This window comes from Grampus griseus (assembly GCF_964374135.1).
Source record: "Grampus griseus genome assembly, chromosome: 10".
Classification (NCBI taxonomy): Eukaryota; Metazoa; Chordata; class Mammalia; order Artiodactyla; family Delphinidae; genus Grampus; species Grampus griseus.
This window is the reverse complement of record NC_139004.1, coordinates 11685355-11710583: the sequence shown is the minus strand read 5'-3', so window position 1 is coordinate 11710583 and position 25229 is coordinate 11685355. Positions and strand designations below refer to the sequence as shown.

The following is a 25229-nucleotide window of genomic DNA, read 5'->3' as shown; positions in this document are numbered from 1 at the left end:
AAATGGTACACATAACTCACAGGGCACTGAGTAAAGTGCTTATATGGGTCCTACCTGAGTAGTTGGGAAAACCTACCCCTACACCAAACACTGCTCTCTGGCCCTACCTAACAAAGCTTAAAAGGTTCAATGTTCTCTAGTAACCTAATCATACCCTAGAGCAATGCTTGAGAAGAGGCAGAGAAATACAAACATACCCAGAACCCAACAAAAGAAAACTTACGATGCCTGGCATCCAATAAGAAATTACCAGGCAAGCAAAATAGGAGGAAGATATGACCTACATTGAGTGCAGGGACATCAATCAATCCAAAATGAACCATAAGTGACACACATGATAGGTTAGTAGACAAAGACACTAATAACATCCATTATAATTCCATTCCATATGTTCGAGAAGGTAGAACAAAGACTAAGCTATATTAGGGGAGACACTAAAGATTATGAAAAAATCTAGAGACGTCTAGAGACTAAAGACAACAATGTCTGAGGCGAAAACTATATGTCTGCAGATATTAGGTAGAAACTATCTACAATGAAACAGAGAAAAAAAAAAGACTGGAATAAAATGAACAGAGTATTCATGAGCTGTGGAACAACTTGGAACACCTTGATATACGTGCACCTGAAATCCCTACAGGGCAGGGGGAGGAACGCATGCAAAATATACCTGCAGAAATAACGGTTCGAATCGTTCCCAAATTGATGAAATCTACAAAACTGAGAAGCTCTATGAAGCCCAAACACAAGAATCTAAGAAATCTATATGAAAGCATATTGTATGATAGATTTTTTAAAGCTTTAGAAGCAGATGTCTTGCCAGATACACTGCAAGCCAGGAGATGGTGGAGCAGTACCTTTAACAACCTCCACGGGGGAGTGGAGGAGGAGGAACTATTAACCTACAATTCTATACCCAGCAAAAATATCTTCCAAAACTGAATGTGAATTTCTCACAACTGCATGTGATTCTACAACCCTAATAAGAAGATTCTTTTTTAATCAGGGTGAAATAAAGACCTTATCAGATATAAAAAACCTAAAAGAGTCATCCAACACCAGCAGAAATTGGAAATGTTAAAGTCCTATAAGCAAAATCAAAAGGAAAATGATACCAGAAAGCCACATAGATCTAAAGGAAGGAATGAAGAGCACCAGAAGTGACAGCTGTGTGGGTAAATTAAAAGAGCAGATGGGGCTAGACACAGCTAGGTTTACATTTTTTACATTTATGTAACTCTACAGTTATTTTCTGTGGTTATTAAAGGTGCCACATAATATTCAGTTCATCAGTTTGGCACCTTTTTTACTTCCTGTAGGTAGAGAGTATGTTTCAGTCAAGATAGCTCTGAATTCAATAGTGCATTTAACATTAAACTATCCTACAAATGCATTTTGTTACACAGATATGTAAAAACTATTTAGGCTTTTAAAATTCTAATTCCTAAGGATGGTGACGTTGAATAACTCCAATTTCTAACACTGCGTGCTGCCCAGTAAGAATCCTATGCATTTGAAGGGCCTATCTTCTCTCCAAACTTGGAGGTAGCAAACTACTGCATGTCAACATAGTACCTCGGAACAGAAATAATAAGGAAAACAGTAATATTTGACAATTCAGCTGTAAAAGGGATGCCTATTAAAAGCCTGGGAGAATTCTCATCATCTCAACATGTATTCATATCCAAAACCTGAACCACACCAAGTCCTCACCACTAACACTCCACATTCAAAATCCAACCTCCTAGAGCAGGACTGACTGTCTGAACTCCATCAAGTCTTACACTCCCAAAGGCTTAAATAACTAAAATACAGCAGCTCTTTGTTTAATAAAAAGAAAACACTTACATCCCTACAGAGGCACAGTCCACACTATTTTTTTTTTACTAGTTCAGTAGACACTCGTGGAGTTTGCTTTTAAAATTGTGTCAGGGATCTTACTATTAAGTACTAGCGAAATAGGGGCCACCCCCCAAGGGCTTAGGTGTGACTTACATGTGAATAGCCCAGATAGCATCTTCACAAACTACAACCTCACCCCACTCACACCTGCTCCTTGCAAGCAAATACCTGGTCACAACAAGCTTTGTGGAAGAATTCACACTCCACACCATTAGGGTCCTTCCCGTGACTCAGTAAACTTCAAAAAAAAGAGGGACACAGGCCCACACTTTTCCATCTGCCCATGGATGGCGGTGAGGGCGGCACCATGGAGAAAAGATATAAATCACAATTTGCATACATCAAAATCACATTTGAGAAGTCTTCAGTGAATGTGCATGTCCCCATGTAGCAATTCATGTGTCATAACACGCTGATGACGGCTAACGGTAATATCTCACACGGGGTCCTCATCATACACCCGGGAGCTCCTCATGAATCAATTTGCCTAGGACACAAAACCCCCCATGAGGTGGTTACTACTGTCACAGACATTTTACAGGTGAGAAAACCGAGGCCCAGTGATGTTACAGAACGTGCCAAGAACACATAATAGACAGCTGAGCCAGAAGAGGCCACACGGTCTGGCTCCAGCCCATACTCTTAACCACAAGGTGCCCATGACACGTCCCTGAGAACTACCACCCATCCAAAGATAAAATAAGTACATACAACACTTAATTCTGCTAGATACCTGAGTGGCCAAGTCCAGTGACCCCTGAAGGACCATGCATTTTGGATCTCCCATGCACTTACACCTGAAAGTATACCATGTCACCAACTTCTTTGTACACCTTCTTTCCACCAGCCAAACACATAATCCCTTATCCTGATCATAACCATCATTCCCAAGTTTCTCACAGTCTATCCACACATGACTGACAAAACTGGTCCATTCTGGTTTCTAAAAATCCTCAGATACTTCTTGCAGGAAACAAATTTTACAATAACCGAGTATCATGGGATGAGCAATATAAGGGGGGGAGGGTAAGGAGCTAGGCATGGCATGATTAAAGGTGGAAAACCTCTACAATGTTTCCATTCTAAACAGTAAGAACTAATTAATGTATGATTTTTTAAATTATTTATTAAACTCACCCTACCACGGGGATCAAAAGAAAAAGAAAACCAACGCCTAGGAACTCCCACCAGTGCTGAGTCCTTCAGATCTTCAATGGCTGGGCTGCCCTGTCCATCAAACAGGCAAAGAGCTTCTAGAGAGGTTGGCTTTTCCTTTTACAAAGAGTGACTTTAGATGATGACCTTTTAATGACTAGGTAAAGAAATACCTTTTATTTTTGCCTCAATCAAGAAAAATAAATCCTATGGAACTCTGGATTCTACTGCTTCCTATGTACCAAAAAGATCCCCAACTTAAGTAAAACCAATGGCTGCAAGTACATAGGACCAAACATAGCTTAGGGGGTTTCCGGTAGAAAAATAACACAGTGTAAACACATGGGATGTTTTGACTAAAGACTTAAGAAATGTGTTACAAGCATCAATCAGAAAATGGAATTGCTTCAACTTGCAGGCTGGAAATTCAGGGCAAGGTCTAAACTGAGGTTGGCATAGTCTACACATCAGAGTTCAATTTTTCTTAAGGAAGTCAAACATAAATTCCCTTTCTTTCCCTCCCCCACCAAGACAAAGGCATATTAACTGGTGATCCTAAAAACATGCACCTAGAAAGAGCAATTAACTGTACAAAAATAGCTAGCAATTCCTATCATTCTAAAGAGAGAGGGGGGAGGGGAGAGAGAGAGAGAGAGAGAGAGAGAGAGAGAGAGAGAGTGAGAGAGAGGGTGAGAGAGAGAGCATTTTCCAAAACAAATACATAAATCATGACTGGAATTTTAGGACTCAGTGTTCTCACATAGAAAGTCTAAATGCCAAAAGAGAATGCAAGTGGTGCATCATAAAACATGCTCTTCTCGTGCATATTTATGGGAATTTTAGACGCTAGATAAAGAGTAAGATCTAGTCAACAATCAGTTCAATGTCGCTTCAGCGACATTTCAAAATCACCACTTTAGGTAGTTACTCTGGGCTTGGCTTGGAATCAGCAGAGACAGCACACTCGTCAGCTTCTTAGAAAAGGTACGTTACATGTAACATGAAGGAAGGTTGAGCACTGAAGTCTGACGGTAACTGACAAAGCTCCAGGAATTCAGATTCCAGTTCATACCCTTACAAGGCAGGGCTCATACCATAGAATTTATACTAAACGTTTATGCTAAATACCAACAAGGAATCAAAATAAGCCAAAAATTATTAAAAGTTATTATTTTCTATTTGCTATGTACCCTGCAACACTTCAAGACATTTATGCCCTAACTACACTACCGTAGTTTACGGATGGGTAGTGTAGCCCCTTTCTGCAACACAGGCCACCCCAGAGCAGCCCTAAATCTAGCCTAACCTGTCAAAACCTTAATCTACACTATATGTCCCTGATAGTAGACTGTGATCGTAACTCCCCAAAATGCTGTCATGAATCCGTAATTCAGTAAAACAAGGTACTTGGCACACTAATAATTAAAGCAGATTAGCAATGCGTTAAGTTTTCCCTAAGTTCCCCTAAACAAAGTTTCTCTTTTTCACTGCCCTGGAGAATTAAAGTTAATTGACTGATTTGCACACAGCTGCCACACAGGACCACAGTCCCGTGCAAAGAGGAAGCCGGCAGCACTGCCATCTGAGAAAGGCGCTAGGAGCCAGGGACAAAGGGCTCCCCACACCCACCCCAAGAGAATGAAGCCTAATGGCCTTTGTCATCATACCCCCATGCTGACCGACCTCACCAGAGGTGAGGGTGATGGACGGCCATGTAGCTGAAGGATGGGTACTGTCATTTCCAACCACAGTCACAGACTTTTGTTCCTCAAAAACAGATGAAAGATGATGCATGACCCCCCCACCCATGTTTGGAAACATGGAGAGTCTTATTACACATTCCAGTATGTTTACTAATGTGGTTTTTCTTACACACCCTTTAACTCTCCCTCTTGTGACGGTGCACTTTTCAAACTGGGGCAGAGTGAATGTTTGTCACAGAGCATCTGAAACATTAAAGGCTTACACTGAGACACTCAGCCAAATGTTTTTAAATAGAGTAACATACAAAGTCCAGTACACTGGCAGAGATACTTCTTACATACGCGTGCTAATTGTACTAACAAATCCAATGACACCTTCTAAGACACAGTGCCGAGGATTGAGGGAAAAAGAGGATGGAAGTTAATACAGACTCTATACCATGGGTATTCTAACTGAAGACACTGTGTGACAGAGGAAAATAAAGGCTTGGAGCTATGCATCTCAAATTTCAGATCTAAAGTACAGTTCTGTTAAGGCTTTTAAGTATCCACACATGGCCACTCTTCTCCCTTCCTCTTAATTTGCCACCATATTCAGTTCTTCATTAGATATACACAACTAGATGGTTTCTGAAAAGTAACTGTAATTCTGTATATAGAAAGGGCAAACAACGAAGTCCAGACCAGGAGTTATTTTTCCCCCCTTTCCCAAACCTCTCCAAAAAACAGATTCTAAGAAAAAGTAATTAATCTTGTCATCCAGGAAAACACTGAGTATGAGAGCAGAAAAGGAATGAAATGAAATATAAACTCTAAGGGAGGTGGCGGTCCGCGCAGACAACACAAGGCGTGAAATGAGGCTGATAACTAACAAAGGGTTTTTAAAACACCCAATTAAAAGCGTTATTATATAATGTCACTGTCTGACCATGAAGCCACAACTCTTATCAAATTACCATAGCCAACTTCCTGATCAAGCTATCTAAAGCTTATTTAGGAAAGTCATTTAAAAAAATTTAAAACCTGCTGGTAAATTAATTTTAAGAACCGATTTCACACCTACTAACTTGGTTAACACCAAGTGGATTTTGCTTTCCTGACAAGGGGAAAAATTTTTCAGAAATGCCACATTTAATTCTTCAAATTTTTAGAAACATCTCTTTAGAAATGGTGAAATACCATCTAATATACTCAAGAATACAACTGATGAAAATCAATTAAAATGAACAGCAAAGACAGGAATTACAAGTTGGCAACTCTTTGGCCAATTTTTATGGCAGGAAAGTGTTTTCTTCTGGTCCACAGCATTTTTTTGCTTTATTCATCTCTAATAATAATTAGTGGACAATATTTAGAAACCAGGATATCTGATACAAAACTCCAGAATTCTGGCTCCTCTATGAAAAAATCAGGAGATTGGGTGAGTGGGCCCAAGTTTGTCCCCACGCGGACAAAACTGGCACCTAGTGTGAAGTCCCTGGTTTAAGGCAGCAATATTTTCAGCCTTGAGTACTAACCTTTTCCTCGACGGCCCTTCTTCAAAATCTGAAGAACTAACATCGTTGCTAGTTGAGGACACTTGGGATGCATCGTCCTTCTCATTCTCTGACTGTTCTGATGCTGGTCCTAATCCCTTAGACTGGCCATTACCAAGGAGCCCTACAGGTGAAAAAAGGGGACAAACACTTCAATACATGACATCAGGAAGCAGCACTTTACCACAGTTAACCCTACACAGTGGCTGATATGGGCAGACAAGAATCTGGATAGAAGAGAATTAGAAGGTACACATCCCTTGTGAATGGAGGGGAAAAAGTCCCACCTCATCCTACTTTAGACCTTACACGAGAGTGAGATGCCTACCAAAGAAATAACCACCACAGTAAGAAAGTGAAGCAGAAATGTGTGATTGTAATAATGCCCTACAGCATCCTTTCTGAAGTGCATCAACGTCTTTCAGGGCTGGGGAGTGGAAAGGAAGAAACAAACTTCACGTATTACCGATTCAAACTAGTTACCCTTCCAGGGCTAAATATTTACTCTAGAAACACTGAAATCCTTTTTGGAATTGCCTTCAGGAACCAGTACCTGCCACCCAAGAAAAAGCATCAATCATTACCTTGTGGCCATATATCAGTCCTTAACTAGAGGTCTGACTGTACAACTTGCTCTTCATAGCAATCCACTGTATCAGAGTCACTGTATTGGAATCTGATTGTCTCAGAGGATAAGGATTCTCCACGACTCCATACACGGTACCATGCGGAAGAGGGAGTCTGGTGGCCCCAGGATGAGCCACTAGTAACCCAGACTGGGAAAAGGGCTACGCGAAGTGACATAGAAGCTGCTGAGCCACCAGCCAACGGGTCACAGCTGAATAAAAGCCTGGTCTTCTAGCATTCAGATGTCCTTGCATCTAGGGTTCTGGATACGATTTAGGTTCTACCAACGGGGGGCTTGTACCCACACAAGTGTCCACAGCCACCGGCCCCCAGTTCCACTGTCTAGTCACCAGCCTCTGGGCATCAGCAGAAATGCTAGCAAGTGTCTGCATTTTCACAGCCACGGTGTTTGGCTTTTAAGTGAAGCCAAAAGGGCAGGGTGGCCCCTCGATTTTTGTTCTCCCAACCCTTCCAGCAAGTTTGTAAGCACTTACGTCCCTGTATTAAATCCCTTTTTGGTTGAAGCACTTAAAGAGTGGTTCCTATTAGTTGCAGTAAACACTATATAGAACACAATATTCTACATATTGGGTAAGATTTTCTGGAAGAACACAGTATACTGCAACAAAACCCTGGGACTTAGCCTGTTTACGCATGCATTTCCCCAGTTATCTATTTTTACATCATTTCAGGGTATGAGTAATAACATAACGCTGGAAATCTAATACAATGCAGTAAATAAAATCCCATGGCTGTCACTCAGACTTGTGGCTTTGGGAGTCATGACTACAATATGGAAGTGAAAACACTAGGCAACTTCCCAGAGAAACAGAAAATGTGGGGCGTTTGCACTGTGAGGCAAACAGGAGACATAATTGCAGGGAAATCTATGAGTCTAAGGGTTGAAGTGTGGCCAACATTTCAAAGATGAGAGCAGTGCTATCCATTACGGTAACGGCTAGTCACAGGGAGCTACTGAGCATTTGAAATATGGCTATGTGAGTAAGAAGATGAACTATTACTTTTATTTAACCTTATCTAAAACTCACTATAACTAACATTTCTTTAATAATTTGATATTAATTCTTGAAATATTCCGGATGTATTATTAGGTTACGTCAAATACACTTAAATTAGTCTTACCTGCTTCTTTAAAATTTTGTAATGCAGCTCTAGAAAACTAACGCTACATATGTGGTTGAAGTAACATCTCTATTGACCAGCACTAAATTAGCACACTGCAGCAATGTCATGGGCGGTGGGGGGAAGGGGGGGGATGACCACGCAGCAGCCCACCAAATAGTAGGAAGATACAGACCATACTTATAAACGCAGATTAGGAAACTAGCCCAGGGACATAATATAAGTCACGTGTAAAAAAGGCGCTAATGGATGAATTACCACACTTGAAAAGGATGGTAAATTCAAAATAAAAATTCTGGTTATGGAACCATATATAAAACTAATTTTTAAGGGGGATTATCTCTAAAATAAAAGTGTACTCTTGGTTGAATTCAAATTTTTCAATAGTATGTAAGGACTTAAAGGAGAATAAAGCAAGAAAGGAGGAAGGAAATATAACTTCATTTTTTAACACCCACCATATGCCAGGGCACGGGGGATACAGGCAAAATCCAACAAAGCCTAAATTTTAGTAGTGAGAGGAGATACTCCTGTATGTATCAGTTAGTAGTAGCTACAAAGAAGAAATCTTGCACTTGCAGGGTAACCAATAGGGGAGGGCAGTGAATACGAATCACTGGAGCCAGCAAGCAAACCTGCAACAGCAAAACGAGGAGAGCAAAGCTGGTATGTGCAATACACCTAAAAAACAAAAACAAAAACAGTGGTGGTGCTGGTGACAGTGAAGGAGGAAGAAGAGGTGGTTGTCTGAAGCTGTGTTTGGAACAAGGAGGAAAACAGAAGGGCCAGCAGGCGCTGCTCGGTGAACCTGAGGAAGAAGCACTTGCTGTCCCCTCTGGTATGCACATAACAAGATCTCAAGCATCTCCTGAGGGAGCAAGCAGCTCATGAGTGAATGAGTGAGTAAGTGAAGGAATGAATTAGCAGAGAAAAGTTCAGCTATTCAATGACAGCTCTACCCTTGTCATTCTGACAAAAAGAACCTCTGTAGACTGTAAAGAGTAGTGACCCTCAAACTTACGCCCTGGGCATAACCCCAGTGTGTCCTCTTCTAACAAATTTCCAGATGATGCTGGTTCTGCTTTGGCTGGTCTAGGGGCCACATCTTGAGATCCACTATTGCAGGGGGAAGCAAGATTCAAGCCAGTAAGAGATCTAATTGCCCTAAGACACTATAAAGCTCTGGGCAAGTGTGCACTAGATCTCAGGAATTATGTTTGTACAATCTATCATAATACAACTCATGTTAGGGCACCCAAATCCAAAGTTCACTCACAGTAAGGCGCCCAAAACCAAAGTTCTGCTGGGGCATTCTTCCACCTTGGATCATTAATTTTGTGAAAGGAAGTAAGGCTGCTTAAAACTTATCACACAGCTATCAGACCCTGCTAATGACAAATACAGTTAAAAAGTAACGCATGATGGAAAAAAAGTGTTCATATCTAAGAGGCATCAGTCTAGAACAAGGATATAATGTTTCTTTTCTCCAAAAAAAAAAGAAATCAACTGCCCAAGCACAAATTCAGGGAAACTGGATTATCAAGTTTTACATGAAAAGGGGGAATTTTAATTGACTGTATGTGAGCTCAATGTCAGGCAAAAGGATGAGAATGCTCTGAAACACTAAGGCATGACTGAGCTCCATTAAAAGGAATCAAAGTGCTGAGTCCACAGTCCCAAGCCCTCATCAGACTAATATCTTCAAAGAACACCAAAGATGCCTCCATTCCAAGGATTAACAATGTCTGTTACCTGAACTACGAGACAGATGGGCTGTCATTCACTTTCCAGATCAGGAAAAAGGGGCCCACACAAAGGGACTGCTTGCCTGTTCTGTGAACTAGAAGACCTCAGCTGTTTCCAGCCTTTACTGGGGGGGGGGGGGGTGACTTGTTCTGCGTATAACTGTTTCAATTTGAGTACCCCCCTCCTGACATCAGCACAGAGAAAATGTACATTTATTTTTAGTTAGACAGTCTCCATGGTTGGAAAAACCTGGGCTTTTTTCTTTTCTGCACACCGCCCACCCCCTTATTCACATCTCCAGTGGACTGGCTACCCTATTTCATTTTGAACGTTTTCATCCAACTCGTACCACGTGCCCAGTCCAGAAAAGCCAGGTCAGCAAGATGGAACACAACACCACGGGGCAGAAGAGCCGTTATCAGACCATCAGACAAGCCAATGAGTACTGCCTTTCCTTTACCCTACGGAACAAAGCCCTGCCACTGATCTTTTACATTATTTTTAGTCAATGAGAAATAATCAAACGGCATCCTCTCCTCCAAACACACCAACTGGCTTTATCTTCCCACCCTCGCCCAAGCCCACCATCAACACAAACCTTTGTCGGGGGAAGGAGGTTAAACAGAGGAGATGCGATGGCCCAAAGACCGCCTCCCCACACGAGCATTCGTTCTCCTCTATTAATATTCAGTAGGTTGAACTTAAATTAAACCACATCCATTGTCTTTCACAAGAGCAATAAATATGAGCTGGAAATTCCAAATCACTGCGGTAAAGGCAGCGCTCGGCGAGTCACCGTCAGCTGACGGGGCGGCGTGCCACAGGCCACCACAAGGGCAGTGCCCATGCTCACGAGCTGAGAACCCCAAGGAAACAAAATTCAGGAGCTCTGGACCCTCATCTCCCAAATGAGCAAGCAACTAAAAGGCTTTCAAGGCAACATACCCGAACTGGTTCTTCCTAAGCCTGGAGCGGCAGCAGCAAAGAGGAAGGAGCAGTCCTGTTCCGGGGGGGCTGGAGATGTGCATGAACATCTCCCCCTGGCCTTAACATAACGGGGGCTGGGAAATTTAAAACACAAATGAGGCCAAAGAGTCCTTCAGCTAAGTGATGATGAGAGCTACAGACGTCAGAACAGAAATGTGCACAGAGAAGGAAATGCTTTCCTAACATCTGAAAAGGGGGACGAGAATGGGCAGTGCTTACAATTTTCTGTTTTAGACACAAAGAAGTTTCGCCAGTCCTCCCATCAGCTACACGTACGTGGTGGAATACAAAACTGAAGGAAAATCTAATGCCCTTATTTCACAAAAGAAGGGTTAAAGAGAAGGGAAAACAAGGGGACCTTTGAAGCTGTTCCCGAGCTTCCAAAACATCTGGAGCAACCAAACGTATTAGCATATTAGGGAGAGTCCGTGTATCTGGCTTTGTTGTAGAAGAGATGCACAAAAGGTAATTCTGTATTATAGAGCCAATGCCCGTCTGTCACCCTGTCACCGCGAGACAAGGTATCACATTACATATTAAACAGTCAAGCATCCAAAGAGAGCTTTCATTTGCGGCTGCAGCAGTGTGTGTGTGTGTGTGTGTGTGTGTGTGTGTGTGTGTGTGTGTGTGTGTGTGTGTGTGTGTGTGTGTGTGTGTGTGTGTGTGTTGGAGGATGGAGGTGGCTGGCTGCTGCACTTTGAGTTGAGAGAAAAATTATAAAAGCAGCCCCTTGGTTGAGGTAGGACCCTCTCTGAGGTATTCAGAATGTCAAGTTTGCTGCCACTACTAGTAGAAAATAAAGCCTATTTTCACTCAAATTTTGAAAGAAAAATTGGATTGTTTGCTTTTTGCATGTGGATGCCAGGGAAATTCTGGCTTGGGCCAGCTTCACGGGGTCAACATGAATATGTAGTTTAAACCCAACTGTACATACTCGGGTCAGCAGCTGAGCTTCTGGATCGATTGCAGGGTCCAGGAAAGGGGGTGAGCAGTGCAGAAGGGTCCGCAAAGCTAAGCCCAGGCCGGTCCACTGACACCCTTTCCCGTCTCAGAACGCTAAGGTGGCTGAGAACAAATAACAGTCGTGAGGCACGATGTCACTGCCACACTCATGGTCAACGAAACACAAATGAGCGTGGTTTAATACCTCAGCTTATGGAAAATAATTATCCCTTTCCCTCGGGGGGATGGCCCCTGGCAGACTAGGGCTCCCCTTTGTCTGCTCTCAAATCAGCTGTGCAGATTTCTCACTCCAGCCAAGAAAACGGGGTCCAAACATAGCCCCAACAAACCCTCAAAGGAGCCCTCAAGACACAGGGCAACACAGGTTTTTGTTAGTTTAACACCCAGAAAGTAGATAGTAGATAGACAGACAGACAGACAATCCCCTACAAGCCCTTCACCACCACCAGACTTTTTCCCCACAAAACCTTCTTGGGTAATCTAAACCTTCTTTTGCATGCTTGATTTTTTGAGAACAGATGTTAGAAAAAAATCTGACGCAGTGATAATAACATGGAAAAGTTGGGCCACTGGGCAGGCAAGGAAAATGTCTGACCTCATCCTTTCCTCCTATTTCAGAATCACGCAAATGACTAAATTCAAGAGACACGAGCAGGAAGAGACAAACAGAACCCTAGCCCAGGAAGCACTTCCTCACCTCGAGGCACAAAGGAACAAGCCAGCAGACAGGTCACAAGTACACACAGGGAGAGGGACCAGATCGCTGCTCTTACTAAACCCCAAATGGGTCAGCACCAACAAGAGACAAAAGACCTCTCCTCCCCACGTCCTGACCAGGAGTTACACAAGGAGAGAAAACACTCCTCATGGAGAGGCTCCAACAACGACCACCGAAGAGCCACAGTGGAACTTCACTGGATACAAAATCCCTCCATGGGAAGGATCCATAATCTCTAGGAAAGATTTCTGGATGGGCCCAGAAGCTGCTGAAACTCTGATGATGACAACAGTGAGCAAAACGTGCGGTGCATTTTAGCACAACTCCTCTGCTGCTTTGGGGCAAAGGCACTTCCTCCCTATACTCTCCCGCATCCTCCCATTCTTCATCCTTGACATGATTTTTATAACGATCAGAACAGATACAGTAGCTTGAGCAGTAGTGATTACTAAAATATAAGCACCCACATTGCTCTACAATGAGAAGTTCTACCTAAATCCAATTACCCTAAACCCCCTATCCCACGTCGTACCTCCTCTAGGTCCATGCCCCATCCCAGCACCTTATGCTGGCAAACCAGTCAACCTAATTATGACCGTCCATCAAAAGCACGCATCTTGGAATCCCCTAAAACATGAAACTCAAGTCTCTATCAGGTAAGTAAAAGTATTTGCTGGACAGGCGGCCCAGTTCCGAGCCCCCCAGAGGTCGAAAACTGCTTTCCACATACAGAAGTGATTAAAGTCGATGTTGTGCTCAGGCTGGTGTGGAAATGAGCTGCAGAACAATGGACCACTTACTGCGGAGCCCGGGAACTTAAGAGGCAGACACAGTGGACAGGAACCCTGCGCATTTTTATAGAAATTCTTTTAGATAGACAAACAAGACCAGCATGTCCAAAGTCTTCTGTTCAGATAAGCTGACATGCCAAAATCTGGTTTTATAAATCATGGAATTTGTGCTTCTCAAGGGGACATTTTCCATATGCGGTGCATGTTCCCAGATAGTGACATTCTACCTGTAAATAATTGAAGTGTGTGTGTGTGTGTGGTTGTGAGTGTAGGTGTGTGAGTGTGTGTGTATGGAAGGAGGGAGAGGGGGAGAGAGAGAGACAGAGAGAGAGTTATCTCTAAAGCTCATATTACATTTACCCCACCAAAAGTAAGTTACCAAAAAAAACCGGTTCTCCAGTATTAGCAAGTCTCTACAAAGTTAAACAAAGCTGGCTTTAACACAAATCAACAAATCTCATAAAGTTATTAGTTTGTGCACAAGTCGGTAATGATAAATGGGCACAACTCCAAACACTTTGTGTCCTAACATCATAATTCACAGAGAAGTAAACAGCCACATCCTTACCCCAAAAAACCTCTCTGGCTGCCTTTATTCCCTAAGCCCATAAAATGGACTGCATGCAAGTCCTCAACTGTTCTGTTCATAAGTTTCCCAGTGCACTCAGTACCCCCCTCACATACAGACAAGTCAACTACACACCCACTTCTCAGATGAATATAGTAAAGCATTAAGTGGGCTATTCAAAGTCCAAAAGAAAAAAAAAAAAACCTGCTGGCAGCAAGCAAGCTCAGAGAGGCCTACAGCCTCCCAAAGCCGCCTTCGTTCCCGTGCTGAAATCTAAAGGAAACAGTGCAGAAAGCAGAACTCCAGGAACGCGGCCACACAATCTGCAAAGATTTGAGGCACCTAAAACTGATGGCTGCTAAAACTCACCTGTGTCTCTATTTAGTAATACAAACATGGATCAATGCACAAAATATGGGAGCAGAAATGAGAGCACTCAAAGTTCAAAGCTTTAAGGTCTAACCTAGAATCACTCGGTCTCTGCTGACATGCCTCAGTTTCCTCCATCTTTCAAGGAAAGAAGAGGTGGAGAAGGAAAGTATGACAGGAAATGAAAACCATGCATGCTGTTTATAAAGGAAACCAAAGCTATGGTGGGGATGAACTAGTTAACTTTAATGAAACATCTATTTTTAAATGCTGGGAAATGATCACATAAATTGGCAATAAAATAAAGGGACCAGCCATAGCTGGATGGTGTTCAATCTCCAGAGAAAGGTCTAAACTCGTACAAGCCTAAAACTGAAGATTTGGCCAAAATGGTCAACAGAGCTTAATGCTTTACGAGCGACATTAATTCTCTCTTGTAAATTTCCACAGTACCTTTGCAGGAGCCACCGTTGCCCCTAGGGAGGATACCAAAGCTGAAAGAATATTAATATTAGGCAAATCGCAACACTTTTTACATACTCTCATATATATATATGGCACCTTGCCATCCATAATGGATTTAATCAGGACCCCAATAGGGAAACCCACAAAAGGCCTATTTCTCCAACAAAAGCCACAGCAGCCTGAAACAAATCTACAGCTATTTGATTTTTATTTTATTTATAGGAACAGACCTTCTATCCCAGGTTCCTCAAGATAAGCCACCAAAAACTGCACCTGACAGACCCGTGGAGCAGCCATCCTCAGAGCCGGATCATTGCAGAGAGACAGAGAGGAAGAAGGACAGAGGAAGGGAGGAGGGAGGGAGGGAGAGCGCAGCGAGGCAGGCTCCAGAGCACTTGTCAACAATCCTCCCCTGTACGTAATGAGCAGGCGGCAGTGCAGATTCCGGCGGTGCAGATTCCACGCGGCAATAGGACAGCCAGGCGAGCGGCGCAGGGGCCTGGGGGAGGGGAGGCGTCAGGGAGAGGAGGTTATTTATGTGGCTGGGAGGGAATCTAACACCAAAGAGGAGGGGTCTGGGGCTTTTTTCCTTCCTGGTAAATTAGAATGAGAAAAAGGAAAAGATGGACTTGCTTTTCATCCTGCAATTTCCTCAACCTGCAATGCAGACAAATCCTTATCTTAGAATTTCTGACATGGGGTGTGGGCCGGCGGCGCGCCACTTTGGACGGGAGCAGTTCAATTGTCCACACTTCTGTGTGCCCAGTGTGCCAGACTGCCCCCCTCGTGCACACACTCCCCCCCCCAAGCCCGGCAGCGGGGTCCATGGCACATTTTCAATGGCATCCCTTTTTAATATCATAATCTGTGTCATTCAGCACTTGCCTTTTATTTATTTTTATTTGTTTTTTTGGCTGGGAAACCTGGGCAGCTCTCCAGACAGACTCTGCAGAAATCTCTTTCCACATGCTCCTTCTCCAGCCCGCCCGCCCCCTGCCTCCCATTCCTGTTACCAGGGTGCTTCATCACTTCAGTGATGACTGCATGGGCCACCGCTGCCCTCCCCACCACGAGCGCACAGACACCCCTCCCCCAGACACATAAATTCATCTAATCTAATAAAACAGAAGCTCTTTTCCCTCATTGCTTCTTGAGGATCTTTTACAAAACGGGCTCTGTGGCCTGGCAGCTGCCGAGAGGGATGAAAAAGGCAAGATTCCAGCGGGGCTGGCCAGCTCCCTGGCCTCAGATAACTGGAGCTCGCATCTCCTTTCATATGTCATAAGCTTTTTGATTGTTAAAGTCAATTCTCCTGAAGCTTTAGAACTTCAGCTGGCAATTATCATGTCCAAAACACATGCTCTGAACACCAGCCCACATTCTCCTCTTTATGCCTCTCCAGAGGGGAAAAAAGATGGTGGCAACACCCTCAGAGAACCCACATGGTATTGAAAGCTCCACTCACAGGCTCATCCAAGGGAACTGGGGAGAGAATGCCCCCTTACTCTTACTTTTAGCTTGTTGTTGTTGTTATTTAACTACTGAATGAGCCCCTTCTGGGCTTCACACAGGTGAAGCTATTTAGAATTCAAAAAACCCTGAAAGCAGACCTGTCCTCTTCACAGGGCCAGTGACTACTCTGTCCACTACGGCTGGTTCCTGTTTCCTAAATGACCATGGCATCTCCAGCTGCCTCACTTTCAAGCAAAAACTATCAGGAGGCAGGTGATGGTCTTCCCTAACCTCTACTTGATTTCCACCACTTTAAAACCAAAATATAGGTAGGGCCTTAAGAGATAATCTAGTACAACCCTTCACTCTACAGATGAGTAAACGAAGGCTTATTCAGGCCTGGTTCTTAACCAAGGTCACAGTATTAGTTCCTTGTAAGTTCTCAACAAGCAGAAGGCCATCTATGAACCCTGAGGTCTCTGGGGACAGAGGTAAGCTAACACACCAGAACAATGTCATGGCACAAATCGCTGTAGGATACAGGGTTGGAAAAGCCTCTCCAATCATTACATGGCCAGTGTGAGCCCAGAACAGACCCTCATTCCGTTCTCTCCAGTGCAATATAGTCCTATGATGGTGAACAACTGTTTGGCATGTGTCCCACTGCAGCATAAGTCATGCACAGTCAATTAAAGGACATTTAAGGGATGACTATTTGGCTTTTCCCTCTTCTTTCTACTGGGACTTGTCTTTAAGTGCCTTTACTAACCAGAAGCACCCAAAAGGGAGAACTGGAAAGAGGGTATGAGACAGATATTTGGATGTATGGTAATCCTGAGAAAAGGTTAGTAAGGAACTGCAAACCATAAGACATAAACAACCAGCCAGAAATGAAGCTTGAGGGTCATGAATGGGATACTGGTCATCCTTAACATCTCCACCTCTGACCAATCCGACACAGCCATGGCAACAAGGGCTCTGTGCTCTTTCCATATCTCTATTCTCCCTGGCTTCACTGCTGCTTCCTCTTCCCATCAACTAAAAAAGTAACAAGGTGTTTAAATTCAAAAAGATAAGGCATAACAGGATGTTGGCCCCAGGCTGCTCTTAACTTCCAAAACCATCATCAGCATGTGACCATGCACTCAGTATTCCCTAAAAGACAGGCTTAGCGTCAACGCTGGCCTGTGCTCTGCTGCTGGATCAGGAAGGGGAACTGGAAAACTCTTGCCTGTGAACTTCCGTAGTTTTTGGACTGTTTACATCAAACGTCGGTTTACCAAAGAGGGAACGTATCTTCAGCACCAGACAGACTAAAAGCACCAGCACCCTCTGGGAGACACACAACAACACTGAGAACTAGGTTCAGTTTAAGAACAGCAACACAACTTTCAATATTTAAATTCTGAGAAGAGGGGAGGGCAGAAAAGGAGACTTGGCAAGGACTGTTTCTTGTTCAAAGATAATATGACTGACAGCATCACCAGCTAAGTTTCAACATCCAAAGATCAGAGCAAGTCTCAATTCTCAAATGAAGACAAGACTCCCCAAATACTAGCAACTCCATCTACCCCCATTTTATTTAATTTTTAATAATACAAAGAATATCTGCAAACCCAATCACTAAAACATTATCTATTGTGCTTCCCCCCACCTCATTTCATTATTGTTTAAGTTACAGCACAAATATGCATGCCTGAATAGTATATTATTTATTTTGATTCTCTTGTTCGTCTAAAGTTTTGTCTATTTGTTGCTATCATTAACCATGCTGCAAACATCCTTCTGCTTGTCCCCTGGAAAGCATGCACTAGAGTTTCCCTGGGATACATACCTAGGAGTGGAAGTACTAGAAATCCTTGGATACACGAATACTCAAATTTATAAGTTAGTGGCAAACTGGTTTCAGGACTCAGCTTTTGCTAGTGCACCAGCAAGGTACCACTGAATGTCCAAATGTTTAAATATAAGGACCTCTTATTACTCAAGACTCCAGAGTACAAGTCACTCCAATTGCTACTTCAGAACAGAACAGAATTTCAGGAAGGATGTCCTATCCAAAGAAATGCTCTGCAGCCAGCCAGGTACATGGCCATCATCCACCTAATTATCACCTCAACACCAGGACATCTGAGGACCTATTTCTGCTGCTAAGAGCTTTAGAATCAAAGACCCACCTACGTGCACTACCATGTCATTACCTCTGAGCTGGGCCAACTCCAGCAGCCCACCAGCTGCATTCAGCATTTTGCTAGCCTTAATCAAATTTAGATATCTAATAGTACCCTGTGTTGATTAATTAAAGAACCTGCTGCCTCAGAAGAATTAAGACCTTGTTTTACTCATATATCCAATCAAGGAAGTCAGCCCATGTTGAGGGCTGGGATCCACCTCGTAAAGGAAAGACAAGCCTGCCAGAGCTAGGGCAAATCCTGGAGTACTTCTTACCACCCAAGAGCAGCCTCCAAAAGCTCTCCAGTTCCCTGCTACCTATACAAGCTACTGCATACGAAGGAGGCACCTTAACATGTGAGTTAAGTGCTAAGAACAGCAATTTACCAAAAATACTTAAAAAGGAGGGACAGGGTAGCGTGGGTTGCCCTGTGTGAGAGAAAGGCATAAAAGGTTGTGGAGTCTAGGAAGTCGAGGAAATAGAGGATTTTAATGAGTGCCCTGCATTAGCTATGTTCTCAAAGATATTTCTCTGTTATTTGGGCTGAATTACATGGTATATTGATCATATCACCTAAATTATCATTTTTAAAAATAAGCCAATATGATCCACTGTGCTAATATTTGACTTCCAATACTACAGAACCATCATACTAATAATAAATATTGTTAAAAATGTATGTATTTAAATAAAATTTAAGACACTGGCAATATACCAAGCAGAATTAAGTACATACAGAGTCTGGCTTGAACCCTTTCCAAGAGGCCTTGGTAATTCCTGAAGCGCCAACAGCACTCAACTGTATAATGCATGTGGCTGGCCCTACAGCCTATGTGACTTCAAGGCCACAATGTTCAATTATAAAATAATACCAATAATTACAAGAACACAGAAGGGAGATCTGGGCTGGGTGACTGTGTATTAACTAGTGAAACAAACTTGGTTGCTATGGACTTAGTCACTAATACCAATGAAATGGCACTACAATTAAACCAGGAAGTTCAAATTAATAAGCTATCAGAAAAAATGTCTCATCAGATTTTTAATTGAGAAAAAGAAGAAAACTGGTTTATTTGGTAAGCATCTACTAAGCCACTAAGAACCTTAGTGGTTCACAGTGCACATACTGTAATTTGGACAGGGTTGCCTGCTTCTAATCCTAGTTTTACTCCCTGTGAACTGTTTGAACTTAAGGAGAATCACTGAAAGCCTTCTGTGTCTCTGTCAGTTTCCTTATTTGTTAAATAGGCATAAGGAAAACAGTGGTTTTAAGACATTAACATAATTATACATATGTTGGGACTTCGCTGGTGGCACAGTGGTTAAGAATCCGCCTGCCAATGCAGGGGACACGGGTTCGAGCCCTGGTCCAGGAAGATCCCACATGCCGCGGAGCAACAAAGCCTGTGCACCACAACTACTGACCCTGCGCTCTATAGCCCACGAGCCACAACTACTGAGTCCGCGTGCTGCAACTACTGAAGCCCATGCGCCTAGAGCCCACGCTCTGAAACAAGAGAAGCCACCACAATGAGAAGCCTGCGCACCACAACGAAGAGTAGCCCCTGCTAGCCACAGCTAGAGAAAAGCCCATGTGCAGCAACGAAGACCCAACACAGCCAAAAAAAAAAAAAAAAAAGTAATTACACATACATTGAAGTACCAATGGCACATGACGAGCGCTTTATGAAGGCCTACCTATATGCCTTCATAAAACTTTGGTGCTAATGAAATACAATTTTTTGTTTAATATATACTTTTAATTATTTGATTATAAAAACAAATAGAAGATAATATATACTTTAGCTTTAAATATATGTTTTAAATGATTCAGATAATGGATTTCAAAAGGTAAACAGAGAAATGATGCCAAGTTAAAGAAGATTATCAACACTGTGATTTTGAAAATGAATTGCCATAATATTAAGTAAAATTCAACAAGAATCCCAACATGGCCATGTTACCTACTTCAGAATAAAGAATAATGGAAAACTATGTTTGAAAAGTACTGGAACCAAGAGCAGACTCAGGTCACAACTGAAGAGCAGTTGATCCCCTTTTCAAATCTAACTTTGACAAAGCCTATATGGTCCATACACTGCAAGTATGGTAAAAGATTGATAAATGGATGCCAATTTTTTGAAGTCTTTACTTCAGCAATTTCACTTCTAGAAAGTAGTACTAAGAAAGTAAATGGAGAGACAAGAATTTATGTGCAAGGATTTCGACACAGTTCGTCTTTATTATTTTGTTGCTCCTTTTACTGGTTTAAATTCTATCTTTATTTAAAGAGAGAGCGAGGTCTCCTACATCAGCTTTCTGAGCCATGCAATAGACTGGATATCAGTGCTTTAGTCTTCAAACCTGGCAACACCCCACAATAGTCCATGAGGCGCTGGGGTAGCTGGCTTGAGGGCATGTGTGGCAAATGACACGTTCTCAGCATTCCTTGAGCTCTCAAGCCTTAGCCCCCTTGCATATGGCGCTCCCTCTTTTGGAGGACTCTCTCCTCTGTCTGCCCAGAAAGTTCCTGGTCCTCTGCCTGGTCAGCCTTTAGTGACACACACCCCCTGCTCTGCAGGTGCTATTCAATCTCTAATACCTGACTGTCAGGGGACTGACCAAGAGGATTTAGTCTTGCTCATCTTAATAACCCTCGAAACAGCATAAGCCTAGAGAAAGTGGTTGAGGCCTAATAAATGCTGTTGAAAGCGTAAGTTGTTTCTTGAGGCCATCTCAGGGCCTTCATAAGCCTGAAGCGCTCTTATTGCCTTGGGGGGGCCTCATTCTACAATTTACCAAGCTTTCAAAGGCATCCCATCCCTGCTTTCTTCCTAGAGAGAAAAATGTTTCAAATAATTATCTCTTTGTGCTTAAAAGTATTTTGCTAGGAATGCCTTGTGTAATCTATAATACACTGGTTTCCTGGCATTCACCGATCAAAATTAGGAATTATTGAGAAATAACCTTCAAGTTTTCAGGTGAAATAAAATTAGAGCTCTCATAAATTTGATACTTACTAACCTTCACATTATGTTTTATACATATTAAACCCCTAAATGATTTTTTAAAAGAAATGGAGCCAATAATTTATTTCTACATGTAAAGCTGTTCTGTGTCTTCCTCAAAGTATTTATTTACCTTTTATACCCTGCTAATTTTGATTAACTCATTTTGTTACTAACAATTTTAAATAAAAACCAAAACTATAATCCTCCTATCTTTTTTATAAGGTGAAATTACATCAATCACTATTAACAATTTTGTGTATATTCTTCATGGTATTTTCCTTAAAAGTATCATGTAGACTAATGCTAAACATGGAACGCAATTTTTTTAACATTACACATGATTTTTAAAAATCACATTTTCAAACACTTAGTAACATGAGGAAAGACTTACAATGTAACTTAAACTGTAGAAAATTCCACCGCATAAAACAATTACGTTGTGCTTAAAAAATATAACTGTACAGAAAGCAGGCCAGAGAAAATAAAACTAGTAATAAAAACTGGTATTCTCCCCAGCAGAATCTTCATAATTTTCTGAAATTTCCAAATTTTCCACAATTAAAATGAATTTCTTTAAATACAAAGCCAAAAGGAAATCTTAAAAATTATTTAAATGGTATCAGAGGAAAATAGGTGTGTCGCCGTCATAGAAGCAGCACCTGAACGCAAAAGAAGTAATTAATGAAAAAAAGCAGCTATTTTAAACATTACTTATGTCGTGCTAATAAAAAGACCTGGATAAGGTACATGAGAACGGTAGACAATTTTTGGAGCCAGTGATACACTGCTATATGGAAGTCAAGGATAATATGAACATTGTGACATTAATACCATGGGCAAGAGTATTCTGAAATTGCCCAAAACACTAAAAGGCATTTGAAACAAATATTAATATTGTTTCACTTTCTCAGGACTTTTCTACATAACATACCAAGATAATGTTTCTGAAATTGACTACACTGACTAAAAAGACTTCCAGCCAAAAACAACAACAGAAGATAGAGCATGAGGATAAAAGAGAAGAATTTCACCACTATGCTCATCCTGTCTCTATCACTGCATGGTCTAATTTTGTAGACTCTAGTTACATGCGGCTTTTAAAATTAACTAAAACTAGCCAGACCAGCTAGGTCTCGAGGACTCAGGAGTCACAACTGGCTAGTGGCTACCGTACAGGACGACAAAGACACGAACACTTCCATCATCGCAGAGAGCTCTCCTGGCCAGCGCTGACCTATAGAATTTTCATGCCTTTAGTCTCAAGACCCAGCAGCAGCCCGTGTCTGTGTGCTGTCCTCTGCTAGGAGTTAAGACCCAGTACACAGGGCAAGTCGGACAGACCGAACTTCTTTTCAGGCAGCAGGGTGAAAGGACAGGAGGGGCGAACAGAGCGGGAGCTGATAAATCCCCTCCAATGCGGCACAGATGGCTCACAGTGTAAGTGGTCTAGCTCTTACAGGAGGGGAGAAGGGAAAACGGAGGTTGGAACCATTCAAAAGCCACAAGCTTATTCAGAAAATGAAGAACTGTAGAAAAACTTTCTCTGTGCCAAGCAATTACACCAAAGGGGCATTTTTATCACAAACAATTTTAGGTGATCCTATTGTAGCTTGAGGGTGAAAGGTCAGCAAGCATCAACGAACAAAGTGCCACACGAAACTGTTCTGAGTTAGGCTGCACCTTGCTGCCCTCGAGGCTATAGGCACTAAGAGGTATAAACCCACAAACAGAGGACTCTGGGCTTGCTGCCTCTGTTCCTATACATGCAGGAGACCTCCAGAGAGAAACCATCACCCCACATTCCTGTGTGCAGGGAGAGGCGTGGGTGGGGAAGGATGCACACACCATAGACACCTTTCCTCTAGATTATCTCCTATCCACTCCCCTCCAAGCTCTGCAAAAGCCTCCAAATGCTTCCCGACCCAACAGTACACAGGGCACTGAGCGAGCTGGAAGAACACGAGCCTGCCATAAACACATCCTGCCATCACTCATCACTAAAACAGAACCAAGTGAGACAAGGGATGGCCAGAGTTTTATTTTACTTAAGGAGGAAACCAGTGAAGGGATGATTGCTCACAGCGATACCCAGTTACCGGCAGAACTAGAATGATAGGACAATGTCAGTGCATATTACAACACATCAATTTTTTGATGCATCCAATAGTGCTTTAAATGGCTGGAATCCAAGAATTTGGGGCTAATATAATTTGACAGATTGCAGTGTGAACGGTTACATCACATAGCCTCTATCACTTCTAAAAGGCTGCTGAAAATACACAGGTCCCAAGAATTCTGTTTCCTTGACCCTGACCTAAAGTTTAGTCGCCGCTGATGTACTCCAAAGCCATTCTCCCTCCGCCTGCCTTAGGCCTGCGCCCTCCACCCAGCTGGCACAGATCCATCCTCTTTCGTGTACCAAGTGCCGGCTCAGAGACTACAGAATCCAGCGCTCTGTGCCCAGGAAGGGGTGCCCCACCCATACAAACCAAACTCTCACTATTCCTACAGGGCAGGCTTCCCAACACATCTGAGGAATGACCTGCTGGGGAAAACTAAACAGGGATCGCTTCCTTTGAGCTTGGTCAGGGTTTCTGCTCTCCAAGTCCTAGGGTGAGGTCTAATTACAGGATGCTGGCACCCAAACCCAGGGAACAAAACAAACCGATTTTAATACAGTCCCTTAAGTATGCTGTTATATGACACAGCTACAGCTTTTATGAGAAGTGGTTAAGTAATGTATACCTAGAACCTCAATAACAACTGCCCTTTGAATGCCTCTTTTCTGCCAGGTACTAAGGACTTTAAATAAATCATCCCATTAATCACCTCTGAGAAAGAAATTATTCCTCCACTTACAGAGCTGGGAAACAACGGGCAGGAGCCAAGCAGAACGGCCAGATCAGGTCTGCTAGTTCTTTTCACCTTGGTGGGACTGGGAGCCATCCTTTCACGGATGACAGCATGGTCCTCTCTGCCAATTTCCACGAGAAAAGTTGGAGGGCTTTGGCCTCCTGGCCCAGGACTGGCAGGAGGATGAATGCCCAGCAGTTCTCTCCAGGAAGCCTCTCGATCGTGTGCATTCACGGCTCCAGGGCCCTGAGCGCAGACCAGTGCAACTGAGCCTGCCTCCAGTTCCAGAGTCCACCCGGGAAGGCGTAATTCCGGTTCACACAGGTGCCTTCTCGCTGGGGATATACAATATGCAGACGTTCTGAGCTCGCTCTGCCCACCACCCGCCAAAAAAAACCCAGTCAGTTCCTCAGACGGAAAGCACCTCTTGACCTTGATTCTGCTTCACAAAAGGGCTAAGACACTGGAGGAGAATTCGTGACAAGTCAGCCCGCGGTGGTGGCCAGTATCCTTCCTTCCACTACCAAGAGTAGCCACTTGATGGCAATCTTAACCTATTCCCTTGGAATTCTTCCATAAAGGGAGACCCCAGGAGGGGGGAGGCACCAAGAGTGGGATGGCTGACCCTGTGGACACTGCTAGAAGACAGCATCTTTGCAGGACCTGCGTCTGCAGCAGCAGGAGTGTCCAAGGTGGAAGAAGAAACTAAGCCACCATGCTCCCTTGGGTTACTCGCCACAATACAGACTCCTGCGAGGGCCTAGGTAGAAGTGATTATACAGGCTCTGCAGTCAGACAACTCAGGAAGATGGATATCTCTCAGGCCCCGTGGCACGTTCACATCGGGCTTTCCATCAACAGACTGAAGTGCGAGGCAGACAGATGGTAACAAACAGGCTAATAAATCAACGGCAAGCTCCCGCCTCTTATCTCAGCACCTTGTCCCCTGAAACCACAGAAAAAAAGCCAATAATGAAAAAAGGCAACTTTCCTTAAAAGGTGTTAACACTTGTTGAATAAAGCAGCCCAGCACTTTCCTTCTTATTTAAATTGTAAAAGAGAAGGAAA

At 43.0% G+C, this 25229-nt stretch overlaps 1 protein-coding gene across 5 annotated transcripts in view; it reads right to left on the bottom strand.

Annotated features, from left to right (window-relative positions):
* The window catches only part of JARID2 (jumonji and AT-rich interaction domain containing 2), a 241439-nt gene that overhangs the window by 88629 nt on the left and 127581 nt on the right, over positions 1-25229 (bottom strand). For 4 of the 5 annotated variants that reach the window (XR_014297358.1, XM_082664387.1, XM_082664384.1 and 1 more), the window contains exon 3: positions 6278-6419. Coding sequence is in view for 4 of the 5 variants with exons in the window: in XM_082664387.1 (XP_082520513.1) it covers positions 6278-6419 (142 nt within the window). In the remaining variant the exon portion in view is untranslated. Of the gene's footprint in view, positions 1-6277; positions 6420-14902; positions 14996-25229 lie in introns of those variants that run through there. The other variant, XM_082664385.1, reaches the window with a different exon arrangement.